The sequence below is a fragment of the Papilio machaon genome, chromosome 19, assembly GCF_912999745.1.
Source record: "Papilio machaon chromosome 19, ilPapMach1.1, whole genome shotgun sequence".
NCBI lineage: Eukaryota > Metazoa > Arthropoda > Insecta > Lepidoptera > Papilionidae > Papilio > Papilio machaon.
In genome coordinates, this window is record NC_060004.1 from 6,865,316 (window position 1) to 6,877,456 (window position 12,141).

The 12,141-nt window shown below is 38.9% G+C and overlaps 1 protein-coding gene across 12 annotated transcripts in view; it reads right to left on the reverse strand.

Moving 5' to 3' along the window:
- Positions 1-474: 474 nt before the first annotated feature.
- Positions 475-12,141, reverse strand: part of LOC106715612 (protein daughterless) — a 71,519-nt gene continuing 59,852 nt past the window's right edge. For 5 of the 12 annotated variants that reach the window (XM_045682399.1, XM_045682396.1, XM_045682397.1 and 2 more), the window contains exons 3-14: positions 8,184-8,352; positions 7,760-7,944; positions 7,313-7,516; positions 6,499-6,669; positions 5,627-5,701; positions 4,797-4,902; positions 4,232-4,318; positions 3,803-3,905; positions 3,044-3,151; positions 955-1,100; positions 694-803; positions 475-613 (exon numbers count right to left, since the gene is read on the reverse strand). In XM_045682399.1, the coding sequence (XP_045538355.1) occupies positions 563-613; positions 694-803; positions 955-1,100; positions 3,044-3,151; positions 3,803-3,905; positions 4,232-4,318; positions 4,797-4,902; positions 5,627-5,701; positions 6,499-6,669; positions 7,313-7,516; positions 7,760-7,944; positions 8,184-8,352 (1,515 nt within the window). In that variant the 3' untranslated portion in view covers positions 475-562. Of the gene's footprint in view, positions 614-693; positions 804-954; positions 1,101-1,397; positions 1,494-3,043; positions 3,152-3,802; positions 3,906-4,231; positions 4,319-4,796; positions 4,903-5,626; positions 5,702-6,498; positions 6,670-7,312; positions 7,517-7,759; positions 7,945-8,183; positions 8,353-12,141 lie in introns of all 12 variants that reach the window. The other 7 variants (XM_045682406.1, XM_045682404.1, XM_045682407.1 and 4 more) reach the window with 5 other exon arrangements.

The window sequence follows — 12,141 nt, forward strand, 5'->3', positions numbered from 1 at the left end:
TTACAGCTACAAGAGTCCGGACTGCGCACTGCTTCTCCACACTCTTTGGATAGATCGCCTCGCCCCGGGGCGGGGGCCGGGTCCGGGGCCAGGGCCGGGGCGGGGGCAGCTCGCAGTCGCCCCCGCCCCTCGCGACAGCCGCATGTCGACACATTTGAGACGCACTTCACTGAGGCGGAACTTTAGACACAATCACTGGGGTGTCATTTCCGTCGCATGACACACCGATGTCAGCAGACGGAAGATATACATTTGCCACTTTATCGGTTGAGATAAATTTCACACAAGCGATTATATAGTGAACGTAGAAAGTTTTTGAAAAAAAAAACCAGATTTGATACAATATTTACAAGAAACGACGGGAAAATTTGTAAACAAATCATTCGTGAGGAATTTATCTCAGATATCAATAGAAATTTTACAAATTCGATACCAAACATACACAAGTACAATTTAGAGTAATATAGAAGAAGTGGCGATGTGTGGCGCAGTGGGCGTGTCGGGGGCGTGTCGGGGGCGATCACGTGTGTCAGTGCAGAGCGCAGGGTCGGGCGACACGTCGCTATTGTGGGGGGGCGCCGCTCGGGGGCTGCCCTCCTAGCGGACCCATGCCCTACAGACATACAACACAAATTTATTACTTGTTCACAATATATACAGCTAAAGTATCAAAGTGTATATATGGTGGGGTACCGGCATGGGCTGGTAGTGGTGGAGGGGGGCGGGCAGCAGTTTGGGCGCCTCCTCCGCCTTCTCCTCCTCGCGTCGCTTCAGACACGCCGCCTTCGGGTTCAGGTTGCGTTCTGTAACACAACATTGACAGTCAATTATCTAACTTTGAACTCTGAAAAGTAACAGAAGAAATAATTTTAAACCATAAAATGTATGTAATATTTCTATCAATTTTAAACTCTATATCGATGTGTTTAAGATCCAGTATTGAATGATACTGACCTCTGACTTGCTGTTCGAGTGTCATGATGACCTCGACTGCCATGTTGAGGATGCCGAGCTTCGTCTGTGGCTTGTCACTCTTCAGATGTGTCATACACATGCGACCCAGCTCCTTCAGCGCCTCGTTTATATCACGTATCCTTATCCTGTACATTTACATACAAATATAATCACATTAAGTCCTTTAAAATGTATGTAACTTCTGAAAATATTATTTTAACATAGATCTCGAAGGACCATGATGGAAATTCTTCTAAATGACATAGAACAGAATATTTTGTTGGACGCGCACCATGCTGTATTGAAAAAGATAAACATTATAAAATATTTGAAATAATTTTAGCCAGCTACCGCTTTAAAAATATATAAACAATTTGAGTCATAGTATATGCAGAGATGTATGTATGTGTGTGGGTGGGGAGGGAGGGGAGGGGGGAGCTCACCTCTCCCGGGCGTTGTTGGCCTGTCGGCGCTCCTTCTCCCGCAGCGCCTTGGCCTGAGGGTCCACGTCCTCGTCCCCCTCGTCCGCTGACGAGCAACTATTGCACAACGCGATCGTTACAACAACCAAGTCTCACAACTACCCACATTTATCTATATGTGAACATGTAACGTTGGTGTGTTTGTAACTGGTATTGTGACATCTGCAGTGATCGATCCATTTTTAATATACGTTCTCATTTTCATTGAAAAAAACAACTGCAAAAATTGTTTTATGTTTTTTTTTCGTACTTTTAAAGGGATATTTAGTTTTCAAGTCTCTTATTGTGACGTCACATGAGCTTACCTGGAAGAGGGGGGAGGGGGGAGGCGGCGCGCGAGAGAGAGAGAGACAGCCGACCTCCTGTTTCAACTGAACAACGCAACAGAAATGAACCCGCGACCTTTGGTTAGTTACAAGCGCATGATTATTACGCGAACGAATGAATGACAATATTAACAGATTTCGAGACCGTAATGAATGAAATAAATCCCCGGAAGAACGAATTGAATGAATGAATTAAGATTGAACCTAACGTTAATATGTAATAACTTAAAAATGTTTTATTTTTACTTTATTCGTTCCAATAATTGATTTATTTTTAATTTAACCTGAAATACAAAATATTTTCAGGCAAAACGATTTTTTTTTCATCTTATATAATAAATGCGTTTGTTTAAATGGATGAATGTATCTTTGAAGATATCTCCGGAACGATTCAACAGAACTTTATGAACTTTGATACAGATATAGAACATAGTGTAGAAGACTGTCGCGAGCGATATCTAGTGTGTAATAAACGTAACTTTCGTACTTACCTTAAACCTAAAAGACATACACATAAACATATATATATATATATGTAATGAATACATACAGTACAATGTATACACTATGACCCAAATAGTTAGCGGTTTAACTGTGAGATGATAAACTGAAACTTTCAATACACATGGTGGTTAGTGCGGTCAATATACAGTGTAAACTCTTTATAACGTCATCCTTTATAACAATAAACTCCCTGTAACGTTGAAGTGAGCCCAACTTGGTTGGTTTGCGTTAAAACTCATATATTGAAACACTCTTTGTAGCGATACGCCATTCTCTATTACGAAGAAATGTGTTCATATTTGTAGACAGTGAATATTTATTATCTGTATTATTGTTTATGTTATGTTATCTTGTTAATTTGGTTTTTTTGTTCACTCCATATAGCGATAACTCTCTATAACGACAAAAAAATGCTCAGTCCCTTGAGTTTCGTTATGAAGAGTTTACACTGTATATGTTACATTAATCCTATATCTTTACAATACATGTATGATGTGCAGAGTTGTCATAGAAAAATTGATTTGAAATCTGTTTTTTTTTTTTGTTTATAATGAAACTTTAACTTTCAAAATAGTTTTATTACGAAAAAACATTATGTCTATTGAAAATGTGCAGGAAATCTATGACTATATATTAAAAGATGTTAAAATACATTTTAACATAATATACAAATGCTGTTGTCATATGTTATGGGGAAGGACTTTTTAAAACAAATCCTTTATTTTTATAATTTGTATGAGACATGTATGTATGTATGTATGTATGTGTATGTCGCACCTCTCCCGCACGTTGTTGGCCTGCCTGCGCTCTCTCTCGCGCGCCGCCTTCGTGTCGGGGTCCACGTCCTCCTCGTCTGCAGAGGAGCAGCTGCGCGCCACAACACCACTAACAAACTCATCACGTCACACACAAACACATACAAACCCCCCCCCCCACCAACACCCACTTCACCCCACCACTAACTTACTGCCACATATATAGTATCGCATTCAGAGTCGTTTAGTGGTTCCCTTAGTGGTTTATCTACGACTTAAGTGGCCATTATTATACTGAATACGACTTTTAGATATTTTCAATGTTTCAGTTGTTACAAGATATTTATGTGGCTCGTATGTTTAAATGGTGGGATGAAATGGGGAAATGGTTGGTTTTTTTCTTTATTAAAATTGTATGACAATTACACAGAGTATAAATGTAAAACAAAATTAAAATTGTGTTTTATTAATTTAACCGTTTCAATAAAATTACAATTAAAGGTCAATTGTCTTAAGGTTTTAAGCTCCGAGCCTGACAGTGGGTATGTATAATGGAGCTTGATGTTTTCAAATGAATAACAAAAGTCCTAATTATATAAAAAATGTAGTCATCATGATTTTTTTTTAATGAAATAAATATATTTAGCATCATGATGTTAAAATAGATATCAGAAATTCACAAGAGATGCTACAAGGAAACATTGTTGTGTGAGGGTAGTGTGTGTGAGGGTAGTGTGAGAGGGTAGTGTGTGAGGGATAGTGGGGGGGGGTATGCACTCACTATCTGCGCGAGCGCTTGTTGGCGGGGGGCTTGCCGAGGTCTGCTGCTCCAGAAGATGAGGGTTTGGCCTCCAGCACCGCGTCTGGCGGCTCCTTGCGCTTCTCTGAAACATCGCGCACTTGTTACACCATCTGTCTCATTGTCTCGCTGACTGCAACATAACTATGTCACTCAATGTTGTCACAACTGACATGTCAAGAGTGGCTGTCATATGTCAAATTATACGTCATTTTAGCGATTTCAAGTTCCTTTATTCATTTTTTTTATAAAAAAAATTATACGTAATTTGACAGAAGTCAACATATGACTACAGATTATAAATTAAAGTGTTTTTTTGTATATCTGTGGTACATTTAATACTAGTGTCACTGATCGTGCCGAGATGTTTAGTTTAACCCTACAGTATAGAAGTAGCAGGTGCAGACTCACTGGTGTTGGTCAGCAGATGTCGCTCCAGTTTGACGGGGGGTTCGGGTGCCGCGTGCCCCACTCCCCCCACACCCCCCACTCTACTCGCTGCAACACGCCGCAATACCATATATTGCAACTTTGCGCTTATAATCACACGAACTTAACGATAAAATATGACATCTATAAGATAAACTAGCTTTTGCTCGCGACTTCATTCGTGTGGAATAAAGAAACTCTTTCAGACTTTACTCTACATCTGTGCCAAATTTCTACAGATAACTTCTAACAAACATCCATCCACACAAACATTCACATTTATAATATTAGTAAGATTAGCAAATTCAATGACTCGTTCAATCACTTTTAGCTAAATTAAAAATTATCAAGGAATTTGCTACCATATTGTTAAGTCCAGTTTATAATGCTTTCAATTTCCAGTGTGTATTTGCATTTTTCCAGTTGTAATCCAGTGCTAATTTCATATTAATAGGTTTCTATGATCTAACTAATGGTTGTTGTAATGTGATGATAGTTCATGTGGTGAGTGATGATGATGGTGATGCGGTGATGTGATGATGGTTACCTGGCGTGGCCTGATGATGTACGTCGTGGGGGTAGAGGTCTGGCGCCTCCGCGTGGTTGCGCAGTACATTGATGGCGTCATCCAGCCTCTCTTCCATCCTCGCGCCCTGGATTTAAACATTCCTTATTAATAATATAAGATAAATAAAATATAACTTAATAACTATAACTTAATAAACATAAAATATAAATTAATATAAGATAAGTTAAACTTATGTAAAGATAATGTACCGCAGAAGTACTCCATAATGTATTTTTTAATTAAGAATCGAATCTAGGAGTAAAAAGGTATGCTATAGGAAATTCAATACAGTACAATAAGTAAGCTACAAATCCATGCTACGAGTGACAATTGATGGCAAACATATTGACATGCAATAACTATGTATACATTTATCACACATATTTACAAATACTAGCATTTACTTCTATTTCAAATAAAAAGAGAGAGGATTAAAAACGAGGTAAAGAAAAGGTACGCGGACATTAGACATGTTGTTTATTTTTGTTGATGAACGGAGATGTAGATAGAATACAGGTGCACATTTGTGTTAGTACTGGACTATTTGAGTGAACAATCAGAGTAGAAAATAGGCAGAAATTCTTTTAAGTACGGAATAAGATAAAGAAATGAGATAAGCAAGTAAAGATTGCTGCAGGAGGCTGTTGTTGTGACCGGGCGGTAAGTGGCGTGTTGATACGTGGTGGTACATGTCTGTATGTATTGATGGATGTTGGTGAGTGTTGGTGCGTATTGGTACATATTGGTACGTGTTGGTGCGTATTGGTGAGTGTTGGTAAGTGTTGGCGCATGTATGTGCGTGTACTCACTACGATGTCGGAGTGGTCGCGCAGGAACACCATGGCCTCGTCGAGCTGCCGCTGCTCCGCCGGCGCGGCCACGCCCTACCGCACGCACGCACGTGAAGCGACCCGCGCAAACCCCCCCTCCCCACTCCTCCCACACCACTCACTCTCACACTCACATGTCACTCTCACTTCACTCAACTCCGCTCACAACATTCACTATCTTAATACTTTATAATACTAAACTTTATAACAATACTTCTATCTACAAACTAAAAGTCAATTCTATTGTCTAAATTACTTAAACAAATCAATGTATTGTAAAAGATGGCTAGCGTTAGGATGGGGGTTCTACGCAAGTCGCTCATGTTATAACAAAAACACAACAAACAAAAAAAAAAAACAACAACAGCAAAACACAAAGAAAATTAAAATTACGAAATAAATATGGTTTAATGTTCTAAAGAGAAGACTTTTAAGATTAGTTTAAATACGTAATCATTTATCAGAAATATTTAACACAAACCATATTTTTCGTAATCAAGTCAAAAGAAAATAATTAAAGCTGCAAGAAACAACTCAAAGATACGACTTGTTACTTCTTACTTATATAGGATTTTGTAAAAAGTACAACAAATCGTATGATTCAATAAATATAACATTAAAAATAGTACAAAAAAAAGTCATTCCACATTTCAAAATTAACTTTTTTTCAAAAAGTGGAACAAATACAAATGTAACAAAAACACTAAAATTTATTTTATTTGGTTAGATACATTCATGCTTTAAATCATGCTAAATCACGAAATTTTAGATCAACCTGTATACCTGAATTTTTTCTTTGTTTTTTTTTATATATACAGGCTGTTTCGTTAATAGTAAATTGTGGTATGTACCATAACATTGTGCGGGAATACGGCGACGTGATGGTGACCGTTGGGCAGCACGCTGGGCACATTACCCACTCCGCTCACCGCGCCCACTGTGCCCACGGCGCCCACGCTGCTCACACTGCCCACGCCCGCGCCCGGCGGTGACGACACGCCCGCCCACCCCGCTGTCTGTTGCTGGAATCAATTAATAGTGGATTAGTGATACAAAAATTTATACAACATCTTACAGTGGTAGATCCCGCAACAACAATATACGTTGGGTGCACGAATTGGCCTTGACCGGTGAAATACCACGACCTCACAGAAGACAGGCGTCAAGTGGAAGTAATTCCAAGTACAGTCTGATGAGTGTGGTACCGATGGCCTAATTTTAGTCCTCTTTCCCTTCCCACCCTTTCTTTTTAGGAAGGGATGGGAAGGAGAAGTGGATTTGGCGGAGGAGGGGACGCATAGGAAGGAGAAATATCCTCTTTCTGTGCGTCCCCTTCTCCGTTAATTAAAGGTAGGCAACGCATCTGCATTTGCAGATGTCTATGGGCAACGGTCGCCTCGCTATTGCGGCGAATCCTGGTGGCCGTTTGCTCATTTGCCACCATATGATATAAAAAAAAAATTAGCAGAAGACCCCAATCGCTTTAACTTCCTTATTTTCTACTCTCACATTGTATGGTGCTTGTACTGCTATTAGCATCATCTACAACACTGTTATAGTAAATCTCCTCAGTTAACATGATCTGGGCATTAGTCGTAAAAGGAATTATAAAGCTTGTTCTTTTAAGAGGGTCGCAGTGATCGGATGAGGGTGGCAATGGTGTACCTGTCCATTGTGATGGTGCATGTGGTGGGGGTGGTGGGGTGGGTGTGGCGAGTGCTTGAGCGGGTATAGACGCGCGTGGAGCGGCGGTGGCGAGTGTACTGGTGTGGAAGGCGAGGAGCCGTACGAGGAGAGGCTGCCCGCCTCCGCCCCGCCCCCCACGCTCGGAGCCGCGCCCGCCACGCTTGTCGCCGCACCGCCGTACATCTGTTAGGTAAGTGCAACTATGTAATGTACGATATGATGAAAGCGTAACATTATATTAATCTGTACTACTTCAAGATATGGCTACATTTTTGATTTATGATGTCATTTAGTCGCTTTCAAACGGTTCAGTAAGCCATGATGTTTGGGATGACCAAAACTAACATAAAACAACAAAGGATATGCTTCAAGGCGGTATTAGTAGTAAAATCTTGTGCTAGTAATATGCGTAGTGGTTATACTAACGGGCTGTAGTGGCGGCTTGGTGAGCAGCATGGTATCTGTGGGTGAGTGGACGGGTGCTGCTGCGCGGAACGAAGACATGGGCGGCAGCGGTAACTCTGCACCGCCGGCCGCGCCTGCGCCCTCAGCCACGCCCCCACCCGCCCCGGCTCCCGCCCCTGCCCCGGCCCCGCCGCTACCCGCTATGCCTGCAAATCAACACACGATGTGTAATTACAAAGCAACAGACATTTTTAGTGTAAATTAATATAAGCTAGATTGGTAGAACTAAGTATTCCAATGGAATGGTGAAGGGGGAAAATTAAAAGACACTGAAATCCTTACTTCACTTAAGAACAGGTCAGCCGTTACTTAGGCACTGTTTTCATGTACCAAGCGTCTCTATCACAGGTCACAGAGACAAGTGTGGTGTATACAAGTTTCATACCTGGCGAAGTGGCATAGGGGTCGTGGTGGTAGGGCGGGGGCGGCTGGTAGTAGCCGGCGCCCCACTCCCCCGCCGCGTAGTACGGCTCCTGGTACGCGGCGCCGGCGCCCGCGCCCTTCGGCGACGCGTACCGACTCGGTGAGTCGTGCCCGAACTCATCACTGCCGTACTGAAACATAACAAGGCACCTTTTAATATATATTCACCACCAGATACTACAAGATAGTTTAATCTGACCCGTCTTTTAATCTCTGCGGTAGTTAGCCTTCGGCAAAACAAAATGGTTTGTGATAAACTGAAATACCAGCCGTTGGAAAGTTATAAAAATAAGAAAAAACTATGTTTTAAATATCACTCAGATAATTTTACAAAAGTATATAATAAACGAGGATAAATAGAATATACAAATGAGAGGTATGGTCAGGACCTTACTTAATAAAAGTTTATAATATCTGCCTACCTATCTAGGTTAAAGGCGTGAGTTGTGTTGTTGTTTATCTAAATGATAATCTGGTTACATTGAATACATTAATTACAGTGCATTGTATAACAAAATGTAAATAAATCAAACAAGTAATTCTGCATTGTTCATTCCAGTTGATGATTGAAATCGCTGATCGCGAAATTAAGATTTAACAAACATTATTGAATGTTATCCTTTATTAATTCAATTTATTTAAACGTATACAATTGCTATAATTAATCACTTGATAGAAATTTCAATCATTTCTGACAATCTTATGTTAAACTAGCTTTTACCCGCGACTCCGTCCGCGCGGAATAAAAAATAAAAAAGGGGTAAAAAAATATCCTATGTCCTTTTCCTGGTTCTAAGCTACCTGCCCACCAATTTTCAGTCAAATCGATTCAGCCGCTCTTGAGCTATAAATAGTGTAACTAACACGACTTTCTTTTATATATATAGATATATATAGATAGAAGATATAATATCAAAAGTTTAAACGGTAACGAACTTTCTTTGCAATAAAGTTTCCATAACTTTAAAGTGAAGAAATATTAATTTATACAAATACAATGACTTTGATACAAACTTTCCTTTGTAAATTTTTTATTTTGTACCTTAATTATGAAATAAGATGAAGCGACGAGAAGTTATTACGAAGTATTGATAATGGCACCGCAGGCGCCGAAACCAATGAACAATAATCCTAAATATAGACTTGTTTTTAGAAAAGATTTCGTAATTGTGTGTCAATTAGTCATTCACTTGAGTAATGTATTACTTACAAGTTAGCCTGTACTGGTGGTAGTGGTACAGTCACAGTTTTACAGGACAACACCAAATATAGATCATTAGACAAAATAAACAAATAGTTTTTTTTCATATAATTGATATCGCGCTATCTAAACGCATGAGAAGAATTGAACTTGCTTCCCATTTAGTATCAAAAATTGTACAGCTAACCAATGCCAAATATTTTTATTAGCACGTACCGACCTCATTATATCGTGAGGATCAAATATTTCGCTAAAATAGGTTAGGAAACTCCTCAACTGTAGAGGGTATTTGGTATTGTTTATGGGTACACTTATCGTATGCCCTTTAGACAACGGTTATGAGTCAATTCTCTCGAAAGGGGAGATCTTGTGGAAAATTTCACAACGGAACCTCCGCGCCCCGCACCCCTCTGCGAGCGCGGCCAGGTCGAGTGTAAGCTCGCAGAGGTCCATACAGGTCCGCCGGATTGCGACACGCCGGCGAAAGCGGGCAATTAGGCTTATTGTCACAAGTACAGTCGCCAACAACGTATAAAGTAGATTCCGATCAAGATGTTGAAATTACTCCGCTGCAGTTTAAATATTATTTAAGTTTAAAAAAATTTATGTATTTTCGTGTTGAAAAATATAACAAGAAATAAACTTTATTTGTATCACACAAGTGTTAAGTAAAAACACATAAGCAGAGGCAAAATTCAGTAGCAGCTTAAATAATTTAAAAAAACACTGTGACCCACTTTTCCTAGCGAGTGTACTTTGGTATTAGCAATAACTTTGTCCGGTGCTCTATTGTCCGCTGTATTAGGTGACAGCTTAGCCCGCAATCAGCGTTGCCAAAATTAGCGCGACTCCATGCCTAAGCTAGGATTGAGGTACCAACGGGAAAAATATGCTCTACTGATTGCGTACAATACTTACTCACGTCTAATAGAACAAAGAAGATTTATGTCAACTTTAAAAAACCAAGCATTGAAAATAAAATCAACACTAACCGCCGCACTAAGGTAGACCCTCAGTGTAGATTTGTAAGAAAAAACTAAACGACTTTTTGAGTAACCATTAAAGGAATAAGTACAATAACTTCTGTAAGTATATCTAAACATGAACATAATAAAACTTAAAAATTATGACGTCATCTGGTAGTCATCAATGCTAGTGACGCGGTTGCAATCAAGCAGCTTTACATAATTAAGTTTACAATAAAACTATATCCGTTAACGTCCCGCGTTATCCCGGTACGAGTATGTCTCAGGCAGGAAGCGCTTGAGTGCGTCAGAGGCGTCCCTCCCGACCAGAATGACTCACTACTTGTATCGCTCCCGGATCACTCACACCGGGAATGGCTGTGAAGTTGTATATCGGATCATCAACACATATATTGAAGCTGAATATTGTTTTACTTTGTTAACTTAAAAATCTTCGTTATGAAAGAGTGTTATTTTGCACTTTAGTTAGTTGAAATATAAAATGTTTGGAAAATTTATTAAAATATTATAAGTAAGTCTGAAAATTATTATCGAGTTAGATATTTAAAGTTACACAAAGATGATTTTTAATGTTTATTTGTAGCTTCACTAAGCAGCATACATACTATAATACTAGCTGTCGCCCGCGACTCCGTCCGCGCGAAATTAAAAAAAAAAACATAATAAACCGATGTGTTCTTCCAGACTATGTTCTACATCTGTGCTAAATTTCATCAACATCCGTTGAAACGTAGTAAGATAGAAGCAGTAGTTGAAACTTTTTGTTCAGTATATTATATAAATATTTCTCCACAACGTTATGAACGTTCTTAGATAGAGTTTGTGACGTCACAGTGGTGCATATTAGATATTTTTATTACAAAGTAACGAGCGAGATTTATAGACGAGCTCACAATGAGCTGATTTGAATGTTAATACCGCAATCTTTATTTTGAGGGTATTTACGAGCGCCGAGAGATGGTGAGCTCATCGCCTCATTAAATATAAGAATTAATTACGTATGCCGCACTCTTTTATATTTATATACTAGGTTAATATCTTAATGATAACTTTAAATAATAATACAGTAAAATAAATTACGCATTTTTGAGCTCTTGACCACAATCCTAACAAATTGCACGATTAAATTTCTATAAAAAAAGGACATTTGCCTAAACATTTGATGTTAGAAATAGAGATGGTGAAACTAGACAATACATGTGTGTTTGATACACAATTTAAATCAGTTTAAATCCACTTATTCACTAGGTATCTATTCCTTTGTAACTAGATTATTCTGATGTTGCGAAAAATTTCTCCACAGTACTAGCCGCCGCTTCATTAAAACGTGTAATTATAAAACTAATTTGTTAACCAAATAAACAAAATACAAAAAAATCTTGAAACTGTATGTTTTAATATGACCATTAACAATAATTATAATGCGATAAACCCAATACAATTGTTATCTATTATAACGTTTTATTATAATAATAGTTAAGGTGAAGGTGTATGTTTTATAAACGTACAGGAAATAGGAAAACAAAGCGCGGGCGCAGCTTATCGCATAGGTAGAGTTGACGCGAGCTTTGAGCTGATTGGACACGTATTTGCAGACCAGTGTAAACGTAAAGCGATACCTACGTGAGATACAACACGCGTTAACGGTTAATAAACTATTGGTTTTTAATTGACTGCAGAAAGTTACTTCAAATATCAAAAAACTTACCTGAAGATTATTAACTCATTATGAT